The sequence below is a fragment of the Botrytis sinoallii genome, assembly GCF_014898435.1.
Source record: "Botrytis sinoallii strain Bc 23 chromosome Unknown BSIN_038, whole genome shotgun sequence".
In the NCBI taxonomy this organism is placed as follows: domain Eukaryota; kingdom Fungi; phylum Ascomycota; class Leotiomycetes; order Helotiales; family Sclerotiniaceae; genus Botrytis; species Botrytis sinoallii.
Window position 1 is genome coordinate 326,884 of NW_024066065.1, and position 13,418 is coordinate 340,301.

Genomic DNA, 13,418 nt, shown 5'->3' on the forward strand with positions numbered 1-13,418 from the left:
CAGTTGAGCAGTGGTTTTCTCTTGACTTGATGTTGGCTTGCGTTCAAAATATTTAGAGATGTAACACGAGAGAGAAAGATCGATGCTGTAACCTTATAACGTGGTTTATCATCGAGTGGGCCATATCATCGAGTGGGCCATCATTTTTACATACAAAATTCGTCTGTGCGTAACCGTGCACTTTCTTTATTTATTGATAAAATTTTCTAAAAATTAAAACTATAAATTTTAATTATATAAATAATATGAAAATCTAATTATTTATTGAAAATTCAAATTATTATAATATTAATTATAGAAATATTTCTTTTGTAACGAAAATCGTGACAAATTTCATTTTTTTTCAAATATAAAAGAAATTTTTATATCAAAACTAGATTTATAAAGAGCTAAATTTTCATTATTATTTTATATTTATTTTTTTCTAAAAAATAATGATTGATTATTAAAATAAAAATATTAAAAAAGCATTAATTTTGGTGTATTTTGGAGTGGCCCACTCGATGATATGGGCCACTCGATGATAAACCACGTTATATAAAGATCTGATAAGATTACGTATATGCGGGGTTTGGGACACGTGATAATCTTCCTTGGCTTACTCGAGGCTTAGTGGCCAGAGAGCTCCAGCTTGGATTGATTATCTAGCCAGTTCTCTGATGAAGTTAGCTGGGCTGGATTTCCCCAGAAAGGAGAAAGCATGCTTGGTTAGATCTAAGGAGGAAGCAAGTTCCGGCATAGTACAAAGCACTTATAACAACCAGAATCAAGTCTTGAGATAAGTAGACGTAGACTTGTTCAACATTAGCACATGGTAATCCGAGCTCAAGCGGTGCATTGAGTATCTTGACTTGATATCATAACGCCAGGGTAGTTCGCCAATGGTAAGAAAGGGGTGAATGCAAAGGGGGAGGGTCCTCTTGTTGAATTAGCTTCGTGTTGACTCTTTTCGACAATCCAATACAACCCTTTCTTCACCAAGTCAACAAAGTCAACCAAATTGAAACTAACCTTCTTATACCTACCTATGTACCAAATAAAACGCTCGATTGCTGAATTTTGCGGAGTCGGCGGTGCCAGCAGGAGAATATTAATCTATCGAATGCGGCGTCAAATCTCATTGGATCGATAGTTCTAACCTACAAACACTCACTTGCTTGTGCATTGGCCAACAAATGCAATCGCTAGCAACAATGCCTCACCTCACGGCCACCACCAGTGCACCAGTGGGCCACCTCCTTCTCATTCCCAACCCAACTTAATCCAACCATACTTGAAAGTCTTCGACAACATCAGAACATAAACATATTCTTTCGTTCTCAAAGATTCACATAATTATCTTCTTTCTCCAAAAAACCCCTTACACTATTATACTTTCCCTTTAATCGGATCTACGACAATGACTACGAGGTACGTATCCATTCTATCACATGTAACTCTTCATTCATACTCACCGTTCAGTTAGATTTCGAGTTGAGTGTACGTGTCCATAGCATATCTTCGACCAACCCAACGATTCTAATTCTATTCAGATGCACTTAAAACCCATCGACGAGATCAATTCATAGGTACCAACTTTCAATTTGTTTCTACTCTTTCCACTCGGCATACTGCTGTGTAATTGAACAGCACCCGATAGTATCGCGCGTGATCTTGGAAGTCACAATTTCCACTTTGGGCAAGCGCTCTTAAAATATTCTTACATTGGTTACTAACTCTCAGTTAAAGAATGGATCAAAGGTTTATTAGCGGTACCGTTTGTTCTACATTCACAGCCAACCGGTGTATTTGAATCTAGAAATGGAACCATTGGTGAAATGGCTGAGATTGCCCACCGCCGTTATGCGGAAATCATGCAAGATGTTGAAGATATGATTGATGATCACAGTGAGTATAATTCTTCGTAACGTCACCCGAGATACTAAAGTGGTCAAGTCGCCCATCAAAAAGTTGGCTTAGGAGGTCAATCCAAGTTGAAACTCCTGGTTCCCAGTATTGGTACATTTTTCACTCGACTACCACTGGCGGACGCTTTTAGATATCAGGATAGAAAACGCTTCATTTCCTCGAGACGATTTGTTCCACCTTCTTTCAACGATATCAGACTTATTTTAAACACTGCGCAGCTCATGGGTGTCACCTCTGCGGGATCGGTGGATTTAGCAACTTTTGATGGTGATGTTACATTGTAAGTCATGCTCGTCGTGCTAGGTTCTCGGCTTTCTAACTAAAGCATTGAAGATATGACGACGGGAAAAGTCTTGAACCCACCAACCCTGTTATTGAGCGAATAATTAGTGAGTCGTACTACCCCACGTTGGATGATGAAATGCTTATAGCTGTAGATCTTATGAGCCACAATACCAAGATTGGAATTGTAACTGCAGCTGGATATACTGAGGCTGAAAAGTACTACGGAAGACTTCATGGACTGCTGGAAGCAATCAAAGCTTCCACCATTCTTACACCAGAGCAAAAGCAGAATCTTATCGTAATGGGTAAATTAACTTTTTAACACTCTCATTCTCCTTTATTTCTAACGCTCATTCAGGCGGCGAATCCAACTTCCTCTTCACCTATGACGCTAGCTCCCCATACCTTTTGACCCATCACAACCGTCGCTCATGGATTCTACCCAGTATGTCCACTTGGACTCAACCGAGTATAACTGCTCTTCTTGACCTTGCGGAGTTCTCCCTTCGCGAGTGTGTTACCAATCTTGATTTGCCTGCTACTATTCTTCGAAAAGAACGAGCTGTGGGTATTGTTCCTCGAGAACCGGGCTATAAATTTGCACGGGAGTCTCTCGAAGAAACTGTATTAGTTGTACAAAAGAAGCTCGAGATGTCGGAAGTCGGTCGCTCTTTACCTTTTTGTGCTTTCAATGGGGGAAATGACGTTTTTGTGGATATTGGCGATAAGAGCTGGGGAGTGTTGGTCTGTCAGAAATTCTTCGGTGGAAATGTCGAGGACGAAAGTCAATGGATCAAAAAGGACAAGACTTTACATGTTGGAGACCAATTTTTGAGTGCCGGAAGCAATGATTTCAAGGCGAGAGTTGTTGGTACTACGGCTTGGATTGCGAGTCCCAGGGAGACGGTGGAATTGCTGGACGAACTAGGAGGACTAATTCAGAAGAATTAGACCTGCCGATCGGGGAATTTGATTGGATAATATGAGACTTATGAAGTTTTGTTTGCGTGAGCGGTAGCTTTTTTTTCATGAGAGCCGGACTCTGAGTAGTAGCTAGTTCGAATTTTCTGGATATCAATAGTTGTTATCACATTCGGTGTCTCTGCGTACCCGAAATCGGCATCAATACGTGACTTTGATGTCTGAGACGATAGTTGAGGAGTTATCGATTATCAATCTGGATGTTCTCTGAACACCTAGTCGGTGATGAAGCTAGTTGAAACGGCGGAAGGCTAATGGCCTACGATCAAGGAAGAATAACGATTTTAGAGGAATCTTGTGATGAGCACATTATCGACTATCGGTGTCAAGAGCTTTAGGTTCTCTACTAACGAGCAACACCGTATAAGCTACAGCACGATCGCTCACCACTACCAATTTAGTCAAACTTTATTGTTCGGATATAGTTGGCTGGTTTACCCAACAATATTACATTAACAAACACACTTGTCTGCCAACTTTAACAGCAAACCTCAAATCTGTGAGCATGATTTCTTTCTGGAAGAATCTATTCAATCGCAAGAAGGCTTTGGGCTCATTAGAAGCACCTCCACCATACAATGACACAAATCCTAAATTCTCCACAGCTGCCGAAACCTCCGCCCAATGGTTTATACCCTCTCATGATGTGAAGGCTCAATCCTCCGCGGCCACCAAAACCAATCCAAGTACTCCATCGCCTACGTTTCCGCGTATTCATATACTCACAACGAACACCCGTCCGAATATTACCTCACAAAGTATTCCACAATGGAATTGGAACCATGCTGAATGTCGATTATGGATATTCAAAATGTTGACTGATAAGTGCGGTAGATCAGAACATTCTTACGAGCTGGCCATGATGTGGGAAGGCTTTGGCCCGGCATTATTCATGACTAAACATAGTACATGGCAGAAGTGGTTAGGGCCAAATGATGGAATATCAATTCATAGTGTTATTATGGAGAACTTGCGGTCAGAGGGAGCGGTACCAAGTAATCTAGCGATTCAGACTAGTGGCCCGAAATGTACTGATATTTAATGAAATTTGAGTCGTTTTGGGAAATTTGAGATGGGTTCGGAGCGGAAAGCTTGAAAATGCATAAACAAGATGTTCTAATCTTGTCGTGGGACTTAACAGCGTGATTGGAAGATAGCTAAGAATGCGGTTGCACGAATCTATATCCGTTCATTCCTAATTTTTCCACACAACCACAAGCGGAAGCGCCGACCTCAGTATGAAGAGAGGGGGGGAAGTAGGTAGCGAGGACACAGAGAATGAGAAAGACAAAAACGGCGAGAAGCGGAAGGAGATTACAGAGGGTGAAAAGCAATGGGAGTGAGCGGAGAAGTCAAGAGTATTCAATGTCAATGTCGCAGTTGTCAAATAATGCGAATTTTAAAACTCGCCAATCAAAGTTCAACATTAATCATTTTCTTCTCTGGTATCAGACCCTCCCTTTCCACTCATTGGATGGGATATCATATCAAAGCCAGACATCTATGTCTATGTTTTTCCAAATGAATAAGATGCGCAACGTGATTTTCCTGGAATATGATACCGTCTGACAACTAATCATCTACAGAAATAGTAGTCATTTAGTGGAAAATTCCATGTACGTGCTCGGCTCCGACGTGACGGTCATTCGTTCCCACTTTCGTTAACACCACTAACTCCGAGACTTGAGTCTTTATCCATACCCCTTCATCTTCTCCAATTCATCTCACGAGTGAGACAGCCTGATATTGCAAGATAGAATCAATAGCTATGCCTTTCGAATTTATCAACAATGCAACAGTCAATGATGCAGTCCGAAAACGCATTCGGAGTCACGTCGCTTTGGGAAGGAATGCTGGAAAGAAGCTCGTCCGACCGTCGAAAATGAGACCAACTGGGATGAAACGTGTAGCCACTTCAGCTTGTATAAATTTGAGCAGTACCCAAATTGACTCGGAGAATACCACTTTTGGAATCGAACGGCAGGTTGGGGATAACATTCCTTGTCTTTCATTTCCAGATCACTCTTTAAAAGATAAGCAAATCGTTCAGAGAAGTATGGCGATGTCCTTCCAGTGATACCTTTTTTTATGGAAATTTCTTGCTAATCTGAGTTGATTGCGCAGCTTTTTCATTCATAAGCAGTATAGGATACCCCGCGGAATTGAGCAAAGCTTTTATTAAAACTCGGATATCTACTTCGATATTCGTCCAATTCATGCTTTTAGACGAAGCGTGTACGCTACACCTACCTATTCTTAGACATCAAAACAATCTCACTAATTCAACTTCTCCTAGGCTTACACTGTGGTGTGGCTGTATCAGTCACGGCTCTCAATAATATCGTCCTAAATCAGGAAGATCCAAAGATAGCTATGCATCATCTTTCGCTTGCATTTCGCTTGGTAAATGAGAAACTATCTGGAAATGAGGCCGCATCTGATACTACTATTGCGGTTGTGTTGACTATGTCACATTATTATAGGTTGCAGGGTCAATTTAGCCAAGGCCTTGTACATCTTCAAGGACTCGAAAGGATGGTTAAGATGAGGGGTGGCATCTCGAATCTTAAAAAGAAACAGTATACTCTTGCTCAAAAGATATTCAGGTTAGTAATCAAGAGCTCTATGCATGATCAATGTTGATACATAAGATAGAGCTGATCTCGAATATTCTCTCCATTCGGGCACCTGCACACGATACACCGTTCAGGACATTGAATCCAATGATACATTCTGCACAAGTGAGAGTAGGAATCTAGATTTCTACAAAAACAAGGCAATGTCCTGTGCATTAGTTTCATTACCACTGAGCACCGATCTCCTTGTTCTTCTGGTAGATATTATTAGTTTCACTCTGTTGCTCAATGATGCCGTTGTTGGAAGAGCTTCCCCTTTGGGGGGTCACAAGCTTCACAGTACGCTTCTTTTTCTTGGATATCGTCTCCTCTCCATATATCCTCTAGGAGATTGTCGTCCTAAGAATCCTCTGGAGAACGCAATTCACTTAGGCCTAGCGTCATTCATCTCAACATTCATGCGTGGACTTGATGGAAAAGTCCCAGTCAATCCATTGTTGGCTAGTTTGCTTAGATCTTCTACACACGAACTTTCTAAAAGCAGATTTGAATCTCCGGAGGCATTACTCTGGCTATTACTTATGGGGAAGGCTTCGATCTTCGAAAGTCTTGATGACACCTGGCTAGCTTCAGATATAAGACATACTATGCAAGTTCTCAATCTTCAAGGTCATACTGATGTACAACGAAAGCTGGAAAGCTTTCCTTGGGTCTACGCCTTGCACGATAAAGAGGTCATATCATTACTGCAATCAATTGGAAGGTCTCGATCCGAGACTTTCAACGTTTAGAGACAAGGATTCAACTCTTATAATGAATTAGGGGATACCCCTTTAAGCATTTAGTACGAATAGAAGTAGTTGAGTGAAAATTTTGTGTGGAGAGAAAATCCATCATTTATTGATACATATAAGCAGATGCGCCATTTGTAAAAGAGGGAAGCTACATGAGTACTTGGAAAAAAAACTAGCACTAACAACGAGTAGTTTCACAAGCTTCATCTTTTGAATATCTTCTCTACGCACCCAGGCTCAATCGTCTCCAGTTCCCCTGCAATGGCATCCCAAACAATCTTCTGTGATTTCTTGCCATCCAAGTTAGTTACCCAACTTGGTATTGCATTCCTTAGTCAAGGTGTCAGCGTATTAACAGAGTGTGGCAACGATTCAAACGTACTCGGCGATGGTACAAGATTCCAATAGGCACCCATGACTGTCTTCGCCCGCAACGGTGCCGTACAACAATGTTCGACTACCGTCCTTGGCGGTTCGCCCATATTGCTCTTTTTGCTTAGCTATTCTTTCACGAAGTCCGGGGGGGACGCTGCGGCTAAGATCGGTCTTACAAAGACCGGGGCATACTAGGTTTATGACAACTCCAGTTTGTTGAAGGGGAAGAAGACCGGTAAGATGGCGAATTGCCATTATCTCAAGGAGCTTAGACAGTGGATACCTGAGTGAATTTCGTTAGTCTGAATCAAGCAACCCACAGACAACTTACGCCTTTGGAGTCATCTCTTCCATGTTCGACTTCACTATTGGATCATCCTTGATCTTCATCCAGTCCTCCCCGAAATCAAAACCGACTCTACTCGTTACGATAACCAGATGCGGTAAGGTTTCGAATCGCTCTCCAGATTCCTTCAATTTTGGAAGCAGCAAGACTCCCAATAGTATGGTGCTAATTACATTGACTGTAATTGTAAGTAGATGTCCCTCTTTCATGATTCTTTCTCCTGAAGCCACCCCAGCGTTCTCTATCACTGCATCGATTCTATCGAGTTTTTCGATTGCTCTTTTCGCAAAAGCTATAACAGAAGCGTATGAAGATAGATCAAGCTCCCGAACTTGGGCTACACCAGAAATTCCGGTTGATGATTCGATATCAGCCAGAGCGCGAAAGCCGGAAGACGGATCACGTACTGCCATAATCACGGTAGCAGAGCCCAGTCGAACAAGATGCCTAGCGGTTTCAAGCCCGAGACCGGTGTTGGCTCCGGTAACAATGTAAGTACGGCCTCGACACGTCTCAGTAGTAGCGAGGAGCGGAAGATTGTGGGGTTGAGTCGCAACTGCAGCTGGCATGTTGTCTGGGGAATAGTTGTCGAATAGTGGTGAGTGATGAGCAAGATACTTATGCTTAGGTATGTGTGGTTTCTGATAGAGGCTGGTCGTGATGATTTGCATTCAACCACAACTAGAGGGTGAACACCATGTTATATAGATTTTTCTAATATCGTTTCTCGTTGTTTCAACGCCCAAATTAAATAGCGCGGATTCTGATGAGATCATTTCCATGACAGGTGACCGGTCTTTAGCAAAATCCGTGAAAATTAATCTCCAAAATCCGAGATATGAAGCTCCTGCTGCACATTTTGATGTACACAAGAGCTCAGTTTGAGAAATGAGCATCCACGCATAGATGAGCCACAGAAGCGGGTCAATGAGAGAGTAGTTTCCTTATCTGTACATTCCGAAGCGAGTTTGATTCTCCACTGTTGTAATACGACCTATCAGAGACTACTTTCCCAGTTTGAACTAGCTCAATCCGAGGTCTGTAGCTGGAAAGTTGTGATTATATTACTTTGGAGGAAACAATTGTTAGGCAAAATTGCGCTCGTTGAATTAAATTTCATTGAGCATGTTTATACAATTTTTGAGATGATGGTGACAATGATCTATTTGCATTCCATATCGTCCCGACTTTTACTTCATCGATGGAAATGCCATCTTCACCATCGAGGTCCAAAACTTTACCATGCTTTCTAGAACAATGATGACATAGATTGACATACGAAGGAAGGTACAAATTCCTCTACAAGTTGAATGTATTGGGTTTGCTAGACGATTGAGAGATTTCAAAGAATCGGCAAGTCCACTATATTTACCTTCATTGGTATTCAGGAGCCCACTGTGGAATAGAATCCAGACTAGCGTAATTAACTGAAAGTCAAAACAACTGTTTGCTCTAACAAACCGGATGAAAAGGTTAGAGAGTCTGCGTGCATTCTAAGTTTCAGTTGTTGTGAATAGCCAAATAGATATCAAATGTCACGATGGAATAATGTGCTGTCAAGAGCGAGCACACCACCACAAAATACTTATTAGCATGCTTACTGCGAAAAGTTATGCGCTGAAAGGTTGCACGAGAAATAAATCTAGGAAGTCGCAAAAGAAATCACCAAGATACAAACTTGAACGGGAAGTAGGAACCAACCAAGTTAACTCTCGTAGTTGCGAACCTGTGTGTCAAAAGGTGTCACGGAAGCAAGTCTTTACACAAAAGCGCTGCCAAAAGAAGATGTGGTGAAAAGAGCAAAGTAAATTTAGTTGCATCAAGACGAAAGATAACTTATTAAGTTCCTAGTCAGGAAAATTGATCTCGATTGCCTATTTCCAGTTGATCAGTGGACCCTCGAAGTCTCATGATAACTGGTGTAGAGCTTGCTTGAGTCTCAACTACCATACATCTCATAGCCTTTACATTGCTTCGTAGCTCTTCTTCCTAGATAGTTGGCCACAATACTAGCCCAGAGTAATATGAGCATTTTTGACGGCAAATCTACCTTCATGATAAGAAGATACAGACTTGCGAAGAACATATCTGTCTTGGACTGATGTCATTGCCAAATCGTCAATTTTGCAAGTGATGATTGGTAATCTATATTGATACTCTGTATAGTAAGATCTCTGATGTTTAGTCAGGTACGCACGAAGAGTACTTGGAACGGTCGATTGCCATATTCAAACTCGTTATCGGACAACAAGTCTCGTAGGAGCACACCGTATGTTTCCTCTTATCAGAAACGAAGTCTATATTACAATTGAAGTGAATACAAATCAAAGTATCTTGTCCTAGGATTGACGGATGAAACGGGTACAAAGTGTATCCCGTATGGAGGGCTAAAGTTTAGCACTTGTGTATACTAATTGGATCGGTCTGAATTTCAATGGAAGCAGGCGTTGAGATCCGGATCTGGAGAAAGCGGGAAGTATTTGGGACTCTCGCAATACCCATCATAACTTATGGCTAATACATGCTGAGCCAAATGGTACGATAGGGGCTAACGACAGGTACCACGCGAGAATTTATTCACATCTTTCAAACAATTGTAATCAACTAAATTAGCTGAATAGGCAGGGAACTACCTCGGGCTTCACGTGAAAGTCGCATATATGGATGAGTTCATGATTCTTTTCGCAGCTTCTTTTCGCATACAACGTATGTAAATCTAAAAAATTATGTCAAGCATGCTGTCTAAAGACTTACCGACGGCTTGTAGGACAAGAATAATGCTAACTATGATTCATTCTTACTATTCTGATCATTTGAGTCCGAATCTCACCCTCTGACTGTCACGGATACCTTCGCATATCACTGAACCAATCAATTTGACCTAGAACGTCACCCAACTATGCTCTAGACGCCAGTTTAGCCCTTTAAAGTTTGACCACTCGAAAAACCATTGCGATGCTCTTCATTACAGAGCCAATTGCCGTTGTGGGCAATCATCCGTGTGAAGCTTGAGGTCTAAATAGCTCTCAAACTAATGTGTCCTCTAGAGCACGAAGAGGCGCAATGAGCGCTCAAGAATTCCTTGGCTCCTCAAATCCTCGTTACTTTTCGCTTTTCGCGATGCCAGAAGCAAGGGATCGTGTTCGAGGTCAACTACTAACCTTCGCGTTGGGAAAAGATATGTGCCTTGCCAACATGCAATAGGTGATTATGTTTTCTGGCTAGTTGGTACTCTGTAATTCAGAATATCGTGATGTTGATCTCCATAATTGTGACCATAAACGTTCATCTCTTTTCGTCGGGATGCATAGAATCGATGCCTTACTGCTGGTGTCATGCCCGAATTCTTCCAGCAGAACTTTTATGCAAGACAAAGCTATGCGAGTTTTATGAGACGTTTCGAGCCTTCGGACTATACACTGCTCGAGGCTTTAGCTCGTATGGATACAATTCTTCAGTGTCCAATCTTTCTCAATCCGTGGGATATCTCGGATCGTACATCTCATACCCGTATTGTTCATCGTCGGTATCGCTTTCTAAACCATCTTCCTTGACTCCAAGGCCTCTGCCTACTTGAACCTTTTCTTCAATTTCATCATTCACGGGTGCGTCAGCTCCGCCCCCGTCAACAGGAGCAAAAGCACTTTTGAACCCCGATTTCTTGAAACCCCCTTTCTTGAAACCTCCAGCAGTAGCTCCAGTATTTGAGCTTGCTTCTCCACCCAACTTTATTGAGATCAACCCAGACTGCGAGTTGGCTTTCGCTTCTGCCTTTCGAGCTTTGCTAGAGGCCATTGGATCGCGTGTTAATTGTCGCATGTCCTTAAGACGTTGTTTATGAGAGTGGTCGTATGAAGAGAGATGGGCCTCATATTCGTTCATTCGAGCGTACCCTTTGCTGCATAATTCGCCTGTGTATGTAAGAGAATGTATGGAAGGTGGATGGGGCCATGATAACCTACAATAGAAAGATTTAACAGCCTCGCGAGCACTTTCAGTTTTGGGGGCCGGATTTGTGAAACCACGCTTGAAGATGACATTAGTACTTTATTCAGGCAATCAATTCCACGTGAGAAGACTTACTGGAGGCATCTCTTGTGACGATCGTGACGATTTTGTTGTGTTGTGTTGTGTTGTATTGTGTTGTATTGGAAACTCTTTTTCTCTCTTGCACCCAATGTTCGTCAGACACACGTCGTATGGGGTACTCGCTGCTTGTACGTGCCTATACGTAGGAGAAAAAACAGGCCGGAATTGACCAATACGCAACACCTCTCTCTACACATTGTTTTGGTGAGGGTGCACGTACCATTGCGCAGTGGTCAATTCCGGCCTGTTTTTTCTCCTACGTATAGCATGCGTGATGCCTGACCACGTGATTTGCTAGGAAAATTAAGGTGCGATCCAAGCTTTGTAACCTTAAATCTATCCGATCCATACATCTTCAACACATTTCACACTGACTGTCTAGTTCTTACCTTGTTACCAACTAATAAGTGTCCCGAAACTCTTTTTATAATTCTTGTCATCATTTTAATGCCTTTTTGATAAATTTCATTTTGTTGATACTGAGATCTCATATACACTTGCGTTCATTGTAAAATATGGAACAACGGCGAGATTCCATCGCTTCAGACGATACTTTTGTTGATCTTCAACAATTAGATCCTTCACCTATAGATTCCCCACTTGACTGGGATGAAAAACTACCCGAATTGCCTTCATACACCTCGTTTGGAAGATCCTCGACATTAGGACTTAGTGGTTCCGGTCATGGAGCTGTATATTATCGTCAGTGCTATTTGTTGTAAATTTATATCATGGGTATGGACTAACGAGATAATGTGATATAGTCACACGTATACAACGTTACTCGTCGTATGCCTTTTCAGTCTTCAGTGCTTTGCATATCACGAATACCTCCATAATACCCCTCATTACCCGCTCGGTACCTGCTTCTGAAAAGTACCTATTACTGACTCGCCCATATTATCGTAAGTGCCCCTTTGGCTAAGCCTGTATCCCTCATCCTATGCTTCACGTGGCCCACTAACCCTGCAACAGAATCATTTCCTCTCGAGCCATTACTCGTTGGTCTCCCTCTCGCTGCTCACATAACTTCTGGCTTCGCGTTACGTCTCTATCGCCGCCGTGTAGCTGAAAAACGCTACTCCTCCCATCAACCGTCCAGTTCTCTTTCATACTTTTCCTTCTTATCACCGAAGTTCTGGCCTTCAATCTCGTTCACCTCTATTTCAGGCTATGTTCTCGCTCCTCTTGTAGCTTCTCATATGTTCGTTAACCGAGTTATTCCTTTGATACATGAAGGAGGATCATCTGGCGTTGGGTTGGGATACGTTGCGCATGGTTTTGCTAAACATCCAGTGATTTCTTGGACGACGTATATAGCTTTGGTGGGATTTGGAGCGGGACATATGGTTTGGGGCACAGCAAAGTGGTTAGGGTTACTACCTAGAGGAACCGAGAGGGAAAGAAGAAGGAGGTGGTGGAGCCTCAATGGTATTGTTGGTCTTGTGAGCCTTATCTGGTATGCTGGTGGATTGGGAGTCATTGCACGAGGTGGTGCGGAAACCGGTTGGGTCGGTTCTGGATACGACGCTCTTTATCAAAAAATCCCACTACTGGGATAGAACCGGTGCAAAATACAGTCCGGTTTCTCGTAATACTCTGGATCTTTTAGCAGCACAGCAAGGTGTTTGGTTTTAGACTCTGGATTAATATTGCAGGAACGGCAGATGAATGTGGCCCTGATGGATAGACAATTTCATGTCATGTATATGCTAACATACCGCTCCGTATAAGACGATCATGATGGGATGAATTCGAGTGGGTAGAATGGAGTCATTTAAACGGTGGCAAAACCTTCACCGCGGTCCACGTTTCCTTCCAGCCTTTTCAACGTTTGTACAAACACATGTTTTCATTGACGCGCCCTCTCTCCAGTTGGGTTAATGTAATCTTACAGTTGTGATCACACCAATCCGAATCTAAATCAAATGGTTATAAGATCTGTAGAACACATCTCTGTTGTCATTTTGGTCATGACAAGAGACTATGCAGCTTAGCAAACGCCTCAGCCTCTATTTTACTGTTACGTCGTCCCTAACATCCACGCATGTTAACAAGAAGATA

The 13,418-nt window shown here is 42.3% G+C and overlaps 6 protein-coding genes across 6 annotated transcripts; 4 read left to right on the top strand and 2 right to left on the bottom strand.

The window, feature by feature from the left end:
* Window positions 1-1,399: 1,399 nt before the first annotated feature.
* Window positions 1,400-3,144, top strand: EAF02_012010 (uncharacterized protein; the record flags this gene model as incomplete). Its single annotated transcript, XM_038908058.1, has 8 exons — window positions 1,400-1,410; window positions 1,466-1,479; window positions 1,533-1,568; window positions 1,729-1,887; window positions 1,936-2,188; window positions 2,242-2,297; window positions 2,346-2,498; window positions 2,552-3,144. The coding sequence occupies 8 exons, from the start codon at window positions 1,400-1,402 to the stop codon at window positions 3,142-3,144; spliced, it is 1,275 nt and encodes a 424-aa protein (XP_038752233.1).
* A 535-nt stretch (window positions 3,145-3,679) lies between these two features.
* EAF02_012011 (uncharacterized protein) lies at window positions 3,680-4,216 on the top strand (the record flags this gene model as incomplete). The annotated part of the gene is made up of 1 exon (XM_038908059.1): window positions 3,680-4,216. The coding sequence occupies one exon, from the start codon at window positions 3,680-3,682 to the stop codon at window positions 4,214-4,216; it is 537 nt and encodes a 178-aa protein (XP_038752234.1).
* Window positions 4,217-4,942: 726 nt separating this feature from the next.
* On the top strand, window positions 4,943-6,541 carry EAF02_012012 (uncharacterized protein; the record flags this gene model as incomplete). Its single annotated transcript, XM_038908060.1, has 4 exons — window positions 4,943-5,228; window positions 5,299-5,409; window positions 5,471-5,780; window positions 5,830-6,541. 4 exons carry the CDS (start codon window positions 4,943-4,945, stop codon window positions 6,539-6,541), a joined length of 1,419 nt encoding a protein of 472 aa, XP_038752235.1.
* A 206-nt stretch (window positions 6,542-6,747) lies between these two features.
* Window positions 6,748-7,834, bottom strand: EAF02_012013 (uncharacterized protein; the record flags this gene model as incomplete). Its single annotated transcript, XM_038908061.1, has 3 exons — window positions 6,748-6,874; window positions 6,927-7,202; window positions 7,251-7,834. The coding sequence occupies 3 exons, from the start codon at window positions 7,832-7,834 to the stop codon at window positions 6,748-6,750; spliced, it is 987 nt and encodes a 328-aa protein (XP_038752236.1).
* A 2,087-nt stretch (window positions 7,835-9,921) lies between these two features.
* Window positions 9,922-11,565, bottom strand: EAF02_012014 (uncharacterized protein). The gene is made up of 3 exons (XM_038908062.1): window positions 11,349-11,565; window positions 11,228-11,291; window positions 9,922-11,176 (listed from the first exon to the last, which is right to left on the bottom strand). The coding sequence occupies exons 1-3, from the start codon at window positions 11,355-11,357 to the stop codon at window positions 10,737-10,739; spliced, it is 513 nt and encodes a 170-aa protein (XP_038752237.1). The 5' UTR covers window positions 11,358-11,565; the 3' UTR covers window positions 9,922-10,736.
* Window positions 11,566-11,869: 304 nt separating this feature from the next.
* Window positions 11,870-12,916, top strand: EAF02_012015 (uncharacterized protein; the record flags this gene model as incomplete). Its single annotated transcript, XM_038908063.1, has 3 exons — window positions 11,870-12,056; window positions 12,119-12,259; window positions 12,330-12,916. 3 exons carry the CDS (start codon window positions 11,870-11,872, stop codon window positions 12,914-12,916), a joined length of 915 nt encoding a protein of 304 aa, XP_038752238.1.
* Window positions 12,917-13,418: the final 502 nt, after the last annotated feature.

What these genes read in the sequence shown, in the direction of transcription:
- EAF02_012014 (XM_038908062.1), bottom strand. An exon ending in GGCTGTTAAATCTTTCTATT is followed by an intron (nt 11,177 to 11,227) that starts GTAGGTTATCAT and finishes TTACATACACAG; the next exon opens with GCGAATTATGCAGCAAAGGG.